At 35.5% G+C, this 19,658-nt stretch overlaps 1 protein-coding gene across 1 annotated transcript in view; it reads right to left on the bottom strand.

Annotated features, from left to right (window-relative positions):
• The window catches only part of ADGRV1 (adhesion G protein-coupled receptor V1), a 284,803-nt gene that overhangs the window by 227,028 nt on the left and 38,117 nt on the right, over positions 1–19,658 (bottom strand). The window contains exons 20-33 of the mRNA XM_075019382.1: positions 18,508–18,881; positions 16,478–16,654; positions 14,580–14,760; positions 13,760–13,962; positions 12,991–13,120; positions 11,407–11,487; positions 9,935–10,074; positions 8,894–9,503; positions 7,722–7,937; positions 6,281–6,496; positions 4,875–5,119; positions 4,497–4,678; positions 2,932–3,743; positions 1,473–1,682 (exon numbers count right to left, since the gene is read on the bottom strand). Coding sequence (XP_074875483.1) covers positions 1,473–1,682; positions 2,932–3,743; positions 4,497–4,678; positions 4,875–5,119; positions 6,281–6,496; positions 7,722–7,937; positions 8,894–9,503; positions 9,935–10,074; positions 11,407–11,487; positions 12,991–13,120; positions 13,760–13,962; positions 14,580–14,760; positions 16,478–16,654; positions 18,508–18,881 — 3,777 coding nt within the window. The remainder of the gene's footprint in view (positions 1–1,472; positions 1,683–2,931; positions 3,744–4,496; positions 4,679–4,874; positions 5,120–6,280; positions 6,497–7,721; positions 7,938–8,893; positions 9,504–9,934; positions 10,075–11,406; positions 11,488–12,990; positions 13,121–13,759; positions 13,963–14,579; positions 14,761–16,477; positions 16,655–18,507; positions 18,882–19,658) is intronic.

Here is a 19,658-nt window from a genome sequence, read left to right as displayed (position 1 = left end):
AATAATATGCACAGCTTGAGAATAATACACACAGCTTGAGAATAATACAGATTTGCTTGACAGAAATTGTTCAACAATACAATAAATATAAAAGATAATCATATTTGGATTTATGACTGATAAATTTTCTTTTCAGAACAAAAAAACCTTGATACTGAAAATGAAATAAAAACACTGAAATCATCTAAAGGCCTTCGCTCATTCTTCTTTTATAAAAGGGAATTAGTTTGGTTGGTTTTTCTTCCTGTAAGACAATGCACTGTTCTTCACAAGCTGGAGGAATTGGAATCAAGTCATTTCCAAACTACAGCAGAGTACTGAACCTCCAAATGGCCAGCATTTGCTAGCATGCTGTGAATAATATTTAACCAGCGGAAAGTATTCAGGGTCATCATAACCTTTGGGAATAAGACAGTCTGTATTAATTCCTTGTGCTCATTAACAGCTGCTCTTAGCCTGCCAGATTGCAGCTGGCTTGGCAGGCTGATCAGAACCGTTAATGTGGAGGAATAAAGGATGAAAACCAGGCACACACTAGCACAGAATTAACACAAACCATATCTAGATAAAAAACAAAAGGTTATGATGCCTTTTCCTTTCTGGAAAAAAAGCAGAACATGTTTGGTTGAGAAAGACTTTTTTCTTCAAACAGAAAATGCAATGCACACATTCCTGGACAGCAAGTTTCTGTTCTGTTAACTTTCCCTGCTCATCAGCTTACACGTCAGAGAATACGATACTGCAATACATTGAGATTCCAGCAAAAGCTGCCAAAAGCAATCACCATTAGTACTGTTATTATCCTATGCAAAACTGCATCAAACCTTAGATCAAACATGCAACACACTCTTTTAAAGCACTAGTAGAATCCTTTGGTCCATATCTAATTATCATTGTTTTTTCTCAAATGTCATGACTGAGTGATGATAGCAAGATTGCTACATTCCTAAGTTAGCTGCCATGAAAAAGCATAAACAGAAAATCTTAAAACAGCAGGTTATTGAGTCAGGAAAAGGGAAGATGGCATCCTAATCTTTCTGTAGGAATATTTTCTAGAAGATTTAAAGTGAATTGTAAGTCACTGATAGATGAGATTTTCTTATGACTACTGTGTGTATGATGGGAGTTATATACAGTTCTGGAATGTGGTATAAATGAGTAAGACAAGAAATGCTAAGAGCTTTGAAATGCAATACCAATAGAAGCAAGGCATGATCTTCAGAAAAAAGGAAAGCACAGATGATGATATATAAAATGGTTTTGGAAATGCTGTGCTCTTCCTTTCCCCTTTAAGTGCTACACTTGCAAGCATTAAAATTCAAAGAAATACATGCCAAGTATACGGTTAGAGCTGCTTGCTGGCATTCTTTGAACAGTGATACAAGCAATCACTGTGAGTCATTATCAACAGAAAGCATGGCAATGCACACTAATGATAAACAAACTCAGTGTGACCAACACAAAGAACCCACCTTCACGACCAATAACAGATCTTGAGGCTGTCTGGAAGCTAATAATTCCTGCCACATTGTCACTTGCCAGAATAATCACTGTGACAGTGTCAAAACTGGGCAGAATCCGACTCCCTCCTTCAGTATGGACCAGGCTGATTATGATACTTTCATTATCCTCTGGCTCCGGATCATCTAAAATGGTCAGCGTGACCATCTTTTTTGTTTCCCCTACAAGGAGAAGAACACAGACATACTTATGTGTGCGCATGGAAAAGACATTAAAAAGACTTAATCATCTCCTTTCGCAGAAAATACTTTAAAAATATAAAAAAAGGACAGGAAGCATATTTATTTATTTACCTGTCTAGAAGTTACTGGATGTCATTTTGAAGTTTTATTCAATTACTATTGAAAAGTTACTTTAAGGCAATGTAATTATCAAGTTATTAAATATACTATGTAGAAATTAACAATGCAGGCATAATTTCTGAATGTCTAGAATTCTTTATTTGCATTGTAAGTTCTCTACATTAAAATGGGCTGTCATTGTGCTAGTTACTTGTCTTCTGGACTATCCATGAATGATAATGTAAACAGCAAACATGATCAATTACCAGTCTCTATAATCCATGATACTTTACAACACAATCCTTTTGCTCAGTGCATGTGCATAACCTGTGTTTTATGATTATGAGAATATCAGTTTACAAGATACACATATTTCTTGCTAAATTGTCTTTCAAAATATTTTGAAAACAGTTTTTACTAAACTTATAACCACTAATGTAATTACATGTCAGCCTCAGAATCACTGCTGGCAACCCTTCTTTTGAGTTCAGATGATTTAGCAAGCTAGCTAGCACACTAGAATCTTTACTACACTCCCATAAATTGCTTTCAAAATAACTGTTCAATCAATTCAGACTTTGAAAATACAAAATATATCTGTCATGCTGCAAGGTACTTAAGTAATGTGTGCCATTGACTTGTTCATCCTGTGCAATTTTTTTTTAATATGTTGCTATGTTATGAAATCAATACAATCACAACTCTAAAAAGAGACATCATGAAAAATTCATACTATACTGACTGAAGGTTAACAAAAGACCAGTTAAGCCTGATTCTCATTTTCATTTTCCTTGATATAACAACTATATTCAGCATTATTATTCCTTATTTATTTGGTTAAAAGGTAATCTTTATAATCCACACTGCAATATTTCTTAAAAAAATACTTAGATATTTATGCTTTTTTTTTTTTTTTTTTTTTTTTACTACCACTATCTGTGTTCTGCAACATAACACTATATGCTAATGAACTATATTCTTTTGAATATGTGTCCTGACCATTCAGGGAGGTTTAGCCTAAGAACACGACATCGCTTATCAAAACATCCAGAGGACTGAATGCTTGTCAGGTTCTTTTTGCTTTTCTTTAGTTTTATAAAACAGAAGCTAGTGCAAAACCTTGCCTCACCTTCAGCGAACACCAGAATCTCACCAACACCTACAAAATCCAAGTCTGGGGTAGCAGTTCCACCAACCACACGCCATTCCACTGTCACCTGTCCCAGGCTGCCTTCTGTCCTATGTATCATTAGCTGCACATTGGTCTGAGGACGTTCTTCTACTTCAACATACAGACCTTTCTCTGTCGCATTGGGACTTACGCTGTAGATCTTAAATACTCCAAAAGCATCTCCATTCATCATTATGATAACTGTGGAAGTATTTGGCTGTCCTATAGTTGGCTGATTTTTTAAGCTGGCTGAGATGTTCATTAGTTCAACTTTCAAAAGGGATATAGTGAATTTCTCATCCAATTCTGGCAGACTGTCAGGGAGTATGGTAACTGTGAGATTTGCAAACTCTTCCCCTTCCTGCATTATGGCCCACTGTGCTGTAATAGATTCATAATCACTACCAGCGATGGCTTGTGTGCTGAAGAGAGCAAATGCACTGGTGATGTTTTTCTTGTAGGTCCAGAATCCTGAAGTGTTAGTTAATGGGCTGATCTCTGATGTCAGCCAAAGGCAGAGAGGAATCTCAGAGGCACTGGAAAATGTAAAGGCTGAACATGCTTGTTCTTTTAGGCACTGAGTTGCACAGGCATACAGTGGGTCACTTGCTGCCGACACATTCACTCTGGTCTTGGATGGTTGGTCAGGGACTCCTCGGACAGGAGACTCGTAACAGGCCAGGATATCCTGACCTTGCTCAATGGCAAGAGCTACAACATCAGTCTCAGAAGTGCTGTAAAATATCTGCAGCTGACCAAACCTTCCCCCACTAAAAGACATTAAAATAAAAAAATAATGTTAGTTGATTAAGTGTCTCTAATATTCTGTAAATTTCTGGGTTAAGAATAAAAGTGAGCAAAATCAACTGGCCCTTTCTGAATTGCTGAAAAGTTCCAAATAGCTAATTAAAGTGGAATCCCTTGAAGCCAGTACCAGAATAACTGAGTTTTTTGTGGATAGCAAGTTTGATTATTTATAGCTGGGGTAGCAGTCTGTTAAGAATGCATTTGCAAACATTTTTTTTTTTTTTCTAGGAATTAACTTAGTCTTCTTAGGGCTGGCAAGGAAGAAAAAGCCTGTGCTGCCCAACCTTGTCATCTTTCCTCCTAGGTGTCCTCAGGATATCATATCACATGCATAAAACCTGTTTTCCCTTTCTTGTTTCTTTCCATCCCACAAGCATTGACTCGTTTTGTCCTCCAGTTCAAATCACAGGAGCAGGCTGTTATGCAGCTTTCAATGATTTGAGGATTAAATAGGTAAAATGAAACTTCAAGTACACTGTGTACATTAGGTTTACATTGTACATTACAATGCATACTACTTTTAAGTACTTTATGTAGATTTCTAATAAGCAGACATGTAGTTCAAAACAATGTTTATGAAATAATAACGTGCTGAGCTGGCAGATCAAGAAATTGATGCAAATACTTATACAAGAGGAGCATGACATTAGAAATTACAACTAATACAAAAGGAAAGAAAAAATAATAGATATAAATAAAGCAAACATTATACAAACCTTCGCCTGACTGTTATATTTGCAAGCAAATTTCTTTCTAGTGGCTCCTGAATTCGATATAAGGATTGATGAAAGAAAACTGTGCCATAAGGATTATCATTGGCAGGTATTATAATATTTGCCACGCCATCTAACCCAATAGCACCACCATTGGAGGCCTGAGTTAATTCTACATGGACAATCTCAAAAAGAAAAAAAAAGAAAAAGAAATAATGCAGCTAAACAATTTTTGGTATTTCTAACAATAATCACAAGCAAAGTAAAATCTGAACTTCTTGCACCTTCCTGCCAGAACTTTCCTTGTTTTTCTTTCCACACATTTCTATAACAAGTTAAAACTCTAATACTATACAAGACAGACGTAACTGCTTTACTTACTTCTTCTACTTCTGGAACATCATCAGCCAGGATTTCCAACAGCAACATCTGAATGGCTTCCCCAGGGGCAAAAGTAATATTACCCAAGGCGACCTTCAAGTCAGCATCAGCAGGATGTCCATTAATGGTAGCAACCCACTGAACAGTAACATTACCAAGTGTCCCAGCATTGCGAATTATTGGCAGATTTATGGTTATGGATCCAAATTCAGGCTCCTCCACAGTGAATTCAGTAATCTGAAAAACTGAAGTGCAGCACAGAGAGATGTATTTCATTAACAATGAAACTGAAAGTAGATACATCAGCTCCTGAAGTACATAGTTTTATTTCACTTGATTGCGTTTACTTGCACAGGAAAATAACTTTTAATCAGGTTTAAACTTAAAAGTGACCTCTCAGTATTAATATTTTCATCTGTAGAGGAAATTAGCATGAAAATTAAGCCCTCATCCAAAAAGTTTGTTCCAAAATACCCATTGTTTGAGGCCACCAATGAGCTGTTTCCAAATTCTTAGAAGACAATTTCATAATTATTCCCAGCAAGGAAACTCTTTAGCAGTTTTCATGTCATTTACTGAAGAAATAAGTCAACATATTCCATCTAAAATTGTTTCAAGGAGAAGTCTTCCTTGTAGTAGACTTTTAGTTTTTAAGAATTAAGTTTATTAATTACCCATCTGGAATTATTTATTTTTGATATTTTTTTCTTTATTTCCTCTACCTTCTACTGACAAAATGGAACAACAGCAATTAAATAGGGTACTGAAGAGAGAAAAGGGTAAGTCAAAGGAAAAGGCAGGAAAAAAACAAACAACAAACAAAAAAGATAGATTTCTAAAATATCATTAAATTTTTTAATTCACCAAAACCCTTCTCAAAACCTGTGTAATGAAACTAATTTTGGAAAGTATACACAATTCATTTCATTGATAATAACAGGCAGAAGAAAAACTAAAGTGCTTGACAGAAAATAAGAGAATGTAATTTAATTTATCTTCATACTTTTTAAACCTGCTTTGGCTGATTATCTAGTAAAATAAAGATATCAAAGTACTTAAGCAACAGATAGTAGAATGCAGATTTTGGCTTAAACCAATTGCAGAAATGCAGCTCTTAGAATAGATAAAAAATAAAAAAGTAAACTAAAATCCATGTATCTCTATTGGGAGATTCCAAAATCTTGCTATATCAGCTGACTAAATAATACTTTTCTGTTATATTAGAGCACCATCACTCCTTAATTATATGTTTTAATTTAGTCTGTCTTATCTTTTCCTTTACCATCTTCATCCAGGTTTCCTCTTTGTCTTCTGAAAGTTTTTATTCAGTTGCCCAGTAACAGTTCACCCACATATCTGAAGTAAAAATGTTAACAGGAGAAAATATGCAAATAAGACTCATTTACCAAAGGATCCAAATGGGTCATCAGAAGCCTCAATAGTTATGATCGCCCTAGTCAAAGATCCAAGCAAGGCTCCTCCTGTTGTTTGATTCAGCAGCTGAACATAAAATGACTCTTCAACTTCAGGATTGATATCATTAATTATATAAATTGGCACAGCTTTACTTGTTTCTCCTTCTAGTAAGACAACATCTGATGAGGCTACACTGTAGTCCTCACCTAAAACAATAAAAACCACAGAATATTAATGCATTATGGTTCACTGTACTGAACATCATCTGTAACACTTCTCCTTTTGCTTACACATGCATTCCTCCATGGTTTTATGGGGTTTTTTCCTTTATCTTCAGAGCCAGACTGACCACATGTCTTTTTTTACTTCCCATTGCCTTTTAGATATCTGGATGGATTAAAATAAAACTCGGCTTGGCCAAAACAGAGTTTGCACAGTTAGACCAAGAGGTAGTTACAAAAGGTCCATTATTGTCTTCCATTGACAAGGTCACACTACTAAGATGTTTCTGTCTTTGATTTCTAATTGCTCTCTGGCTTTCCAAGAGATAAAAGTGAACAGAAGCACCCCTGTCAAAGTAGATTTTAGTAAAGGGCATGCTTTGTGTGTGGACCTCGCTTTAGGCAAGCTTGTCTCTAAGAATGTCTAGTTAATGGCTCTGCTTCAGAAACTAACTGAAAGCATACTCTGACATCAATCGAGCTACACACTTATTTAGAAATGTCTCTTACCTAAAAAGGAAACTAAAATACCAGTTCTCAGAGCATGGATCACCCACCTACTCAATTTTGGACACAGCTGAAATACAATGAGTTTGATTTATAACTTTCTAAGTGGTTTTGACCCTGCACACATCGTAAGTTTGCTCCTTTCCTTATGTACCTTCTCTATAGCAGGGATCAACTGCAGAAATTAACCTCCCATTTTTAGAAGTTCAAGTCTTCATGGGTTTCAATTTTTTTTTTGCCTGTTTGTTTTACAGCCAAGTCCCCAGCTCTCACTTCCTCTCCAATAAGCTCACCTAAACAATGCATGGTGGGTTTAAATACATACATAGAACCAAAGAGCAGCTACGTATACTAATATAGTATTTTTTATTTTTATTTTCTTTTTTTGAAGAGGTGGTGGGCTACTAGGGAAACAAACACCATAATTCCTTCACTCATTTCTCTTGCTAAATTCTTCAGTGATGATGTCTCAGAGCTTTCTAAAAGCTGATGCGTGATCTTTCCCATAGGGCTTGGACTCCTATTTGCTAAACAGAGTCAGTAAATGTCTCACTATTTTTTTTTTGTACTTGTAGTACTTTTTTGTACTTGTTATACAATAGTGCATCCAGCATACTCTTGTTTGCTTTGACTGCTCAAAATATACAGTATGCTCTTTCTACTTTAACATAGACTGCGTGCTTCTGCTATTCTGATTTCTTACCAGCTGTTGCAGTTATTGGCATAGCTTTAAATTTCACAGAAACATCTGCAAATATTCCCCCAGTTCTGGTCACATTAATGATTGGTCCAACATAATTTTCAGCAACTCGCACAGTTGAAGCTGAAAGCTGAAGTGTTCCAAAAGCATCATCATTGGCATTGATAATTACATGAGCTATTGTCTCACCCACTGATCCAAGTCGAGGAGAATTTACAACTGAAACGTAAAGAAAACTTAGTGAGGGGGTGCCTGAGATGCTTGCTGTCTATGGCTATAAAGTTCATACACATACATGTGAGTTTAGTAGTTAGTCACCACTAGCTTTCAATGAAATTATCTTTTTTAGTATTGGGCAAAATATCACTACGAACTGTAACAACATACTTTTGGTGTTTGAATTATATTATGGCAGAAAAATCCCTTATTATTATAGTAATAACTTACTATTCTACCCTGCTGTGGAGCATACAAGCCATAATTTTTTTGAAGAAGAGGTGAGGTATTGTGAAAAAAAAATTATTCATTTATTTGTTCATAAGGCCACTAGTAAGATCAATGCAGTTCAGAATAATTTTATTTTTACACTTGCTATGATGAAAAATAAATAAGATTTCAACCTCCCAGCAGAATTATATTTGAAGTTTCCCTTAACATCAAGATTAATCTGGGGTGGTGGCAGCAATTAGACATGCCAAGAAGCTTTGAAGCACAAATCAGGCTGTAATGACCTGAATTTATCTGAATGAGAAATGAAGCAAACATTCCCTACACTAAAAAAGCAACATGCGGCTGTAATTCTTTTTTTATTTTTAAAAGACTTTTTTGGCTTTCAATGAGCAAAACTAACTCAGTTATTTCCTAGTAACTGAACTTTACAGAAACAACACTAGATGAACAGGTATTAGTGCACAAAACCAATTCTGTAACATATTTGGCCTGAATAAAGAGATGCAAAAGGGATAAAGAAAAGCTCATCCATCCCTGACAAAATACTACACTAAAGGAAATATATGGCAACAGCACACAAGGCAGGTAACTCAGAGATTTCTTAACTATACAGAGTTTGGCAGAGGTTAAAAGTTTGTCATTTAAATTGTTGCATTTTATCCTATTAAATATAAATGCTAGCCTTCATGTTTAAATTGTAGGTTTTACATAAGTAAGATACTTACTTGGCCGATCCTGTACTTTCTCGATCAAAACAATACTGCTTAGCTCCACAAAAACAGATTCTGACCTCTCAGGATCATCATCATCCAAAATAGGCAAAGATATTGTGGCCTCAATTTCATTGGCTGCGAAAATCATGTAACCTTTAATGGGTATATAATCTTTTCCTTCTATTGCTCTAACAACATCAGGTGGAAGAAAGGGTGACTTTTCATCATCACCAATAGTTCTATATGTTACCATTACTGTACCGAGGAGACCACCACACCTTATTATTGTCAGGGAGATATTTTTTGTTTCTTCCTCAACTTTTATTGGTCTGTTTCGCTCAGAAAAGATGAAGACTCCATATGGATCATCATTAGCTAAAATAGTTAATGTTGCATTGGTATGATTTCCAAGACGACCACTGGAGACATTGATGATCAAAACTGAAAACACCTTATCCAATTCAGGAACTTCATCAGGAGAAACCTGTACTGTAATATTTGCTCTTGTTTGGCCAACATCAAATGTTACATTCCCATCTGTAGATATCAGGTCTTTGGTAAGATCACAGACTATGATCCAATGCAGTGTCACCTGAGACAAGGCCCCATGCGTTCTCACAACCTAAGCGAAAAATATAAAGATCTGCATATTTTTGTTCTATGAGAAAGAAAAACATAAAAGTATGAGATGGAATTAAGCAAAGACATTGACATGATGAGTTAAAAATAAATTTGTGTTTTAAAAAAACAGTATAATCTTTATTATCTCAGCTTTGCTGTATTTGTTGTATCATCAACACTGTTATTTTAATATAGTACCTCAAACGTAAACAAGTAGAAGTAATTTTAAACCTGCAGATATTATTATTACATCATTTTAGCTTCAACCTGCATGATACACATTAGAAAACTCAGTATGAAATGGCAAAACAGATGTGCATGATGAAGTTGTTACAAACCCTGTAGACTTATGGGAAAAACATCGCAGAACGCTCAGTAAAAACAGAGACAGAAGAGGACTGCACAGCAATATGAGACTCAAAGCTTTCTAACCTGCAGCAGAACATTGCTGTCTCCATCTTCAGGCTCAGTTCCGTTTACCGAGAGTGACTCAGTACTGAACTCAAACACACCATGAGCGTCATCAGAAGCCTCAATAGTCACAAAGATGTGGGATGCAATTCCCAAGCTAGCTGTTAAGTGCAAGTTCCAAAAAGGGTTATTTATTCTAGCGTCTCTTTTTACATGGAAGAAAACAGCTAAAGAAATATGTTACAAAAAAATACACAGGAGAGCATGACTGGAGTATCCATGATGGTTTGTCTTTGGTTTTTTGAAATGCATGATAACTATTCACATGGATAAGGTACTGGCTTTCAATAATGCAGTCCTGGCAGCCCTTCTATGGAATGATGCAACAAAAAAATATAATAAATATGAATATTTTAAGGGAGGAACAGAAATAAAATTACAGGTTTAATGAATGAAAATGGAGCAGAATTTAGGATAGTGGAGAGTTGTATGCTAAACCACAGTGTAAGCAGATAGATCAGATGAATGCAGGTCTCATCCTAACATAAGCTGGAATGAAAAACAAAGAAAAAAAGCAAGTCCAGTAAACAGTACTACTAAAAAGATTGTCTTTGGTGAGATAACTTGGCACTGAGAGAGAGAAAGAGCCTGGCACTTAAGAAAACCATTTCTGGAAACAAGGAAAACAGCCTTTCAAAAAAACCCAGGAAGCTCCAAGAAGTGGCTAAACCAGAGACTTACTCTCAGATTCAAACTGAAATCCTTTGCATTTACAAATAAAATTGAAAATCAGGCCATCACAGGGGAATAAATTATTCAGTTTGGACAATGGGTGCTCATATAACATTTTCAGCTCTGTAGGGCGAATTCTGAAGTCCTGTATGATTAGGGTTTTCTCTCGGATTTTATGTTATTTCTGCATCTAGTATTTTTTTTTTTATTTTCTCAGTATTAAACTATCTTTGTTTTCTGTATGTCATGACATAAATACAAACTTAAAGAGAAGAAATGAAAAACAATCAAAACATTCCTTTAAAAAAACTAACACAGCTTCCTTTTCTTTAGGAGTATTTTTGACGTGCAGAGAATCAAAGTAACATAAAGCACATATCAAAGCATACTGTCAGGTAATCTTTAAATTACCCTCAATTTAAAAGTTGTATTTGCTTTTTGGTCTCCAGAAAATTTGACAATTTTCAAACAAAACTAATTTTGCAAACTGTACTTCTGGAATTACTATATTGTGTTTTACAACAATAAAGTTTTGATGGTATAGAAGCTGTTATTTTCTGTGTAACACTGAACACTGACTGCTATTGAAATTATGCCTAAATTAAAACAGTAAAGAATGTTTTGACAGAACTTTATGATGATCTAAATTAATCACCTGTAACTGCAAGTAAAGTAACACTATGACAAGTTGTGTCAGTACAGTAATTTATGAGGGATTTCACAGTTAGCAATAAAAAATAGGATTAATCAAAAATGCTTACCATGTTGATGGACAGTTGGAAAGAAGAAATCCATGTTCCCATCACCACTACCACTGCCATCATTTCTAAAGAGCTCAGCAACTTTAAGGTGACAGACATACAGATATATACACATATATACATTTATAAATAAAAAGAAAGCAGAAAGTAATTTAAACATTTCTGGACAACACAAAAGAGAGGGAAGTATTCTGCGAAGGCATCAATTTTGGATATAAAAGTATACAGGATTTCTGATAAAAGCCAGAAAAAGTATTGTATACGCCACCTCTTATTTAATTTATGGCATTGGAAATAGCAATGGGAGGTCAGAAGGAAAGAAAACACATACATTCTGTTTTCTCTTTTCTTTCTTTCCCTCTTGGCATTTCCCCTTTCTCACTCCTAAATGAGGTCTGTCATGGAGAACTGGGAAATGTGAATTAACAAAACCCCAGGGGCTAACACCCCCCAAACTCTTTTATTCTAATCTTTTCTCACAAAGCAAAAACATGTGTCAGAAAGTTGGAAAGATCTGCAGAAAGCTTAACTAATGGAGACTATACCCTAAGTTTTGTGCTTGCAATGGTGCTGGAAAGGCCAAAAAGAGGGTTTGTGTTAAGAGGGTATCTGCCTAGTGAATTACTAAAGTTAGCTGTAAGTTTTCTGACAAAAAAAAAAAAATCAAAACGTTTGTTTAACAAAACAACTATTCAACCAAAAAGTCCACATGCATGAAAGGTCTGAAGTTTTTATCAATAGAATCACTACATTGCACCATAATGCCACGTTGCACCATAGACATTCAAGGTAGTATGATATAACTTCCCAGAAGGCATCACACTTGCATTTCTGGATTGCTTAAAAAAATAACATCAGTTGAAAAGTCATTTTATGGCTGCCAGTGTTTCTAATTACTTTTTTCCCTCCAACCAGCTTTATAATCTCCACTAAAAATTTTCTCCAATGGAAACAAATTCTGTAAGGGCTGAGTGGTTTTATGTGGCAGGAGCACTGATGCTTGCCATCCCTTTTGAGACTAACATCTCACACCAGGGTCTCCTCTACATGGTTTTCTTGTTCTTCCTCAGAGCTACCAGCTACCTCTCCAGCTCAGATGAACTCCCTAGGCCTCTCAACACCCACAGTCTCCTACTGCCATAATGCAGTTGAATAAGTTATGAGCCATTGTATCATAATTCCTCTGATTTCACTGAAGTGGCAGATAAAAAAACCACTTTGGCTGTTTAGCTTTACATATTTCATAAATATTGGTAATTTAAAAAAAAAATAAACTAGTATATTTTTTACATTATTTAAATTCTTATTATCAACCATGAAAGTATGTAATGTGAAAAGCAGCAATTGCCTTTAAATGACCTAATGCATGGTAATAATACACTTTCTTTGGGATTCCAGCAAAGACTAACAACACGTCTGAAGAACAGTGCTTTCCTAAGAAAAACTACAGCTCTCTGGGGGATGTGGGGGTGTTCGTTTGTCTTTAGAAATAACATGGAAATAGTACATGTGAGAAAGGTAGGATTTTTACAGATGAGTAGAGATCATGAAAATACAATCAATGGATTGATGTATGTGCCTTACCTCCTCCCTCTGGGTTCAACAGCTCCACTTTAAAAGTTTTTTCTAATTCAGGAATAGAATTATCTGTGATGTTAACAGTAATGTACTTGTATCTTTCTCCTGGCTGAAATTCCAGTGTGCCCACAACAGCCTGCAATATGAAAGCTCTTCACATTTTTGTTCAAGTCTAATGTTTACGTCCATACGAAAAAAGAAATAGAACCTTGATTTTGTTTGTCTTTGTCAAAACATCTACTTTTCTTCACTTAATCTTTTAAAAAATCTCCTGAATCTTTGTTATGAGAAAAAGGCCTCTAAATTCACAGAATTATGAACACCTGCATTCATCTCCATTTTTCTGCACAAATATCAGTTAGACAAACAAACACAGATTTGTACATGTTATTTTGTTGAACATGTACAAGTCCTAGTATGTACAAACACAATCTTAGCTATGCATCTGACTGCTCATAGAAAGAAAGATTGATATACTCAGCAACAATAGCAAATATGCCTTCTTGCTGCATTGTCAATTCTCTTGAAGAAAAAAATCAAAACCAGATGCTTTTCCTGGGAAAAAGGTACATGCTGCACAGAAAGAAGGTAAAAGTCACATAATGATATGTATTTTTAAAGTGAGTATTACACATTCATTTATCACATCACCTTATAAAACAAAGTGTTTCTGGGAAAAGAGTCATGGTTGGGTTAAAATACTCAAACTGGAGGCTATCTCCAGGACAAATTAATTAAATTCTAAAATAATTACACATCTTGGCAATGGCCATACCTGATAATCTTTAGGACTGAAAGCTGTAAGTGGCACTGTTCTGTATTCCACCAGAACTGTTCCAAGAAGGCCTTGTGCACGAACGACCAGCAATCTGATATGTCCAACTTCTTCTTTAATAGCAATATGGGGCACAGCAGACGCTGGCAGAATCATTCCATCACCTGGCTGAGGAGGTGGCCCCACTGAGAACTGTAGTAGTCCTGGCAAACAAGAAGTACTATTTACACGGCTTCTTGCACCAAATGTGAATTATGATAATAAATTTAAACCCAATTATTTATAATATTTATATTTAACGTTTCTGAAATTAAAAAACTATTTTTGATATGCCCCTAGGACTTAATCGTGCTACTTCCAGGGATGTTCTTTCTGTGTACCTTCCCCTCTCTCACTGTTATCTGTTATCAGTCTTGATAAAACCACAGCACAATAATAAATTCACCTCTTGCCAAAAGAGCCTCAATATGTCAAGTATTGGGTACTGATTGGTATAATAAGCATGCAGAAATGTCTCTCTTCATCAGAAATTCTCATCTGAGAAAAACTTGCACAGCATCAACTACATGCCACCTTTGCTCTCAGAAGGGAATCATCACCTGTTTGGTCAGGGAAGTTTTGACGCCTTTTTGTAATATTCTCAAGAATCAGTAACTCAGCTTTCATTCTTGTGTAAAAATTATGAATTAATCTCAAGTTAGATAAAGTGGAATACTTGGCATTGCTTCCTCAACTATCATAACTAAGCAAAGTTTTTATCTATTGAGCTAGAACTATATAATTATCTGCAACAAGACTGTATCATTTCCATCATTGTTACCATATGGGTGGTCACTGGCTTTGATGCTGATATCAGTAGTTTCCTTTTCTGGATCTATACTTGCTCCACTAGTAGGAGTTGAACCTAGTTTTCCATCTCCAGACACTGCAGAGACTAATGTCACACGGAAATATTCATTTAGCTCCGGAATGTCATCATCAATAACATGCAAATTTAAGACCTAGAGAAGGACCAAATCATGGAGAAATCAAACCATGCAACATAAATCACTTATGAGTTTCATGACCCTGTTTAACTCATTAAATTCTTTGATTAGTTAGCTGTATCTGCTGTGTACTTCTGAAAGTACTGTAGACAACATTTTTGCTTTCCACATAATTTAACCTAACTTCTAGGATAATATTTTATGTTTAGAATATGCCTTCCAAAAACAACTTTACCGAGCTACCAGAGATGGAAGGCGTATATTCTTAAGTGCTTCAAATTACATAAGCACATAAGCAAGCAACCAATTGTTTATTATCTACCTTAAAATAAGCATAGTTTAAATTGTGTATATTAAAAATGAAATATCTGATAGATTTCAAAATCTTGAAGAAATTGTGCTTCTGAAGAGACATTACAGTGATTAATCCAATTTAGGGTGCAAGTAAGGCAAGCTTTTTATGCCACCTGACACTTGAGATTGCAGATCATACAAACAATTAACATAAACAACTCTGTACAGGCTAACATATTCACCTCAGACAATTCCAGCTTTCTATATGTTGTGATACGATTAGACAAACATATAGAAGAAAAGGTTTAAGGAGCTGATTGTATTTAGAGGTGTGGGAATAAGTAGCTTACAAACATCAATGCAAAGTCTCTTCGGATATCTCACCTGCAACTGCTCCCAATCTGTTTCTTAGGGCCATGCCCATTAACTCCTCCATATTAGACAATTAATTGGACCACATAGCAGTGGAGCAAGAGGGTATACCAGCCCTTTTCTGCCTCTAGATAGAATAAGGCAGGCCTCATCCATGCTGGCAGACTAAAAAAGCTTTGGAAATTTTTGCTTTATATCACTCTATGCAATGTAGTAATGTGATTCAATGGAGAATTAAAGCTTAATGAACAGTGACATGAACAAACTATTTTCAGGTATCACAAGCATTTGCCAAGCTCTAATCGCTTACATTGTTTAACTGGGACCAGATCCACAGTTCTAGTGGAGCGACCTTTCAAAGGGTGTCAGTGGGTTTCAGTCAGTCCATACTGACTTCAGCAGAGTGATAAAAGTGAAACCAAGAGCAGCATTTTCTATGAACAATTCACCCTATTTTACAAACACTAACAGAAAACACACATTAACTTTCTACAGTATGGTAGTTCCACACCTCTTCTTCAAATAAATGTGAAATTCCTGTGTTGCAGGTCAGGATTGAATTCATAGAAACAAATTAAGCAAAAGGGACAGAACGTGACCACCACCAGTTGCAAGACAGTTGATTAGAGCAGTGAAATTTACCGCTGTCTATTTAATTGATGCGGATATAAATCTGCGTTCTGAAACTCAGATCAAAACCTAATCATCTTCCAATTTCAGAAGTAGCTGTATCCATTATTTCAGCCCAGGACTATCTACACTTCAAGTATACATATAGATACACATAAAACTAATATATACATATATGTAAACGTATCTCATATATTATGTTCATTCAAACATACATGCACGCATGGTGACCCCTGAACTGAGATACACACAGATCTATAAGCATCTATCATATCACTTGTTAGTTGTCACAGATGCAAAAAACCCTGCAAAATATAACAAAAGCCATGTGAAGGAACACTTTCTAGTATGAAAACCAGCCAAGCATCTTCAGAAGGTGTTTTCCAGCCGGTTTGCAAAGGACAGTATGAATAGTTAATAGGAAGGTAGGGTTTACCTCTGATCTCTGCCAAGGAAGGAATGTGATAGTGCCACTGCTTTTAGAAAAATCGGTAACAGAGTAATTAATGCCAGTGGAATCAACCTGTGAGATAATGTAATTTATATACACATAGTCTAGAGCTCCCCTTGTACGCTCCACAACACAGGATATAGTGGAACCCTCATCAGCAGTCTGGAAGAAAGCAAGAAATTGAAATGTTTGTTACTATCAAAGTAAATCAAAGCAATAAATACAAAACACAGAATTTTCTAATGCTAGTCAAATGTTCGGGTAAAAAATTGCTGTCATGTTACTTTCAGCTCTTTTGGAGTGGTAGGAAGCTGAAACTGAACTTGACGGTGGTCAGAACAATCTTATTGGAATTTGCAACAGCTTGTATTATCTCCCTGAGGACCATAAAGGTAAGCCAATAATTATATACTGTTGTTTGTTTTGGACATAATTTATTCCCCCAAACTACATGTTGAAGACAGAATCAATATGCTTGAAATGTACATGTCAAAAGCAACTGAAACTATTGTTTTATATTAATGTCAGTTATTTCAATTTTCATTAGCAATAACTTAAAGAAAGATTTGGATTCCCCCTTTCCCCAGCTAGAAACACTATGGAAAAAAAAATGGATACGTTAAAATAAAACTATACTATCATTATTCAGAAAAAACCTTAAAAAGTTTTCTGTCTCTTTACAATTCTGTCTTCACAGACAACTTGACTTCACGGGCAACAATTTCATATATTTGGAACAAAGTAGGTATTGATACCCACCATGTATTTTAGAAATTTATGAACACAGAACTAAAATAGAAAATAATTTTATTTGAAAATTGCCAGAATGGCTAAAGCTATCTTACGCATTAGATAAGTTTCAGAGCTGCTGTATAATACAGTGCAGATACTGCATGTGCCCTCAGCTTCCTAGTAGACAGATATGCACATAAAGCAATTAAACTACTGATAAAACAATACTGTGTATCTGCATCATCACTGAGAGCTCTAATACTTCCCTGGTGAAATGGATGTAAGGTAAGTGCAAAACAATTAACATTCCATGTAAATTTTTAATTTAGCTTCACGGTTGGTTGATGATCTGTAGCATCACAGTATTATCAGTGGCACTTGAAACTGAAGGAATCTATTATCATAGCATATGGTCGGCACATAGAAAGCAAACTGAACCAAACTGAAAACCAGTATCACTGAGGCACGATGGTTACTTTCAAACACATAATAAGCACTTTGGTTAGAAACAATGTAATTAAAAGGTCATAAGAGTTACCAAATTGGAAAATATTCTGAAATTTGTTTTCCAAAATAATCCAATACCAATAGAAAAAGACATCATGTCTTTCTCCCTCGTAATTGATTAAAGAAGTAAAACTGAATTATGTTTCTTTCAATCCTCCCCCCAAAAGTAATAAGTTTATATATTGCATATATGGTGACTACCACCAAAGAACAATTTCATGATTAAGAAAAAAGCAATTCACAGCCAATATCAACAAAATTCACACCAAACATATGCAATTTATACCTTGTAACTTATGACAGCAATGATTGTGGAAAAATACATCACATCTTGCCATTGCATGACCTGTAGTAAAATTCTTTCAAACACATCATGTAACACAGAAAAATAAAATAAAAATCTTTGCAATAATCCACTCTTCAAAAAAAGAAAATTAAATCTTGTATTTTAATTGATAACACAGTCTCAGATGTGACAGAAGTAAAGGAAAAAAATGTTCTTCCATAAAAATTTAAGCTTTAGTCTTCACTTTATGTAATAAAATCAATTTTCTTAAGAAAAAAAAAAGGGGGAGATTTTTAAAAATGATACTTCAAATACCAGTGAGACTGAGGCTGTATTAAGAGAACTTACACGTTTCCAAATTCTAGAAACACTTGGCTTAACCACAAAAGCTAACAATGTGAAATCAAGGCCCTGTGCAGGTCAATTGGTCTTGCCATTAATTTTTCTGTGTCCAAAACTTCACCTATAATTTGCCTTATGAACATCTTACCTCAGGAATACATGCTCCAGTGAAGCCAAATAAACCATTAGCATTATCACTTTTCTGTATTCTTAATCTTGCTGTGGTATTTTCTCGTGAAATTCGAGCTCCACCACGCACAGAAATGAGCTTTAGGATGAATAACTCCTCTCCTTCTTCCTCTTTGTCATCCTTTGCAGACACAATGAATGATTTATTGGTCTCTCCTTGCCGATACTCCAAATACCCAGAGACAGGGTGGACATCACTCTTTGCAGGAGTTGAATGGAGTTCATAGATCTCTGCTTGTGTCAATTTACGCTCATAAAGCCTTACATCCTGCATTAGCCCTGTGTACCTACTGCTGCCATTGATTCCTGCTCCGATTCTCACTATTCCTGGACCTGAGAAGGAAAGCATAATTTTTCTCGTTATTGTACTTCTTCAAAGTAATAAATCTGCAGCTGAATAGCTGTTACTGTTAAAAATCAATGGTAAACTGTTTATTTTGCCTGGATTAGGAATCATATTGATCTTGAAATGCAAAATCAGGAAGTTCCTCGAGCATCATCTCAGTGTTACAGGTAGATCATCACAGGTCAAACAATTCCATCCTAGACTGTTTAGGTTTTTCATCCTACTAGTTCTACCAGCACATTGTCACTATCCCTTAATTTAATGAGACTTGGAAACTTCATTCTTTCTATTAGAGATTCACAGAGCACAACTGCAACCCCTTTCAGCTTTTGTTTTGCTAGACAGACCCCATTTTGTCTCTCTCTGCTAAGACAGCAGATCCATTCTGATGATACTCATCATCACTGCATCACTGCATTATGTCACTTCTGGACATGCTTTTCCTCTAATGCACTGGGAATACGGACTTCAGAAATGTACACCAAATTTCACATGCTTTTTACAACAGCATTAATACTTCTCTGTCTCCAAACAATTATCCTACTCAGCAAATCATAGGATCACAGCTGCCTTTTTCACAAATACACTAAGCTCATAGCTCATACTTATTCCTATTGTGCTAAAACACATAGGTATCTCTTCTTCCAGCTGTTTTCTGTTTTCAGAAGAAACTGTGCTCTTGAATATACTGGCATACATATGACACTGAGTGTCAGTTCTAGAGATGAGCAACCACAGCTACTAATAATAGTCCCAGGGCACAA

The sequence above is a fragment of the Buteo buteo genome, chromosome Z (assembly GCF_964188355.1).
Source record: "Buteo buteo chromosome Z, bButBut1.hap1.1, whole genome shotgun sequence".
Lineage (NCBI taxonomy): Eukaryota > Metazoa > Chordata > Aves > Accipitriformes > Accipitridae > Buteo > Buteo buteo.
This window is presented reverse-complemented; position numbering and strand designations above follow the sequence as displayed.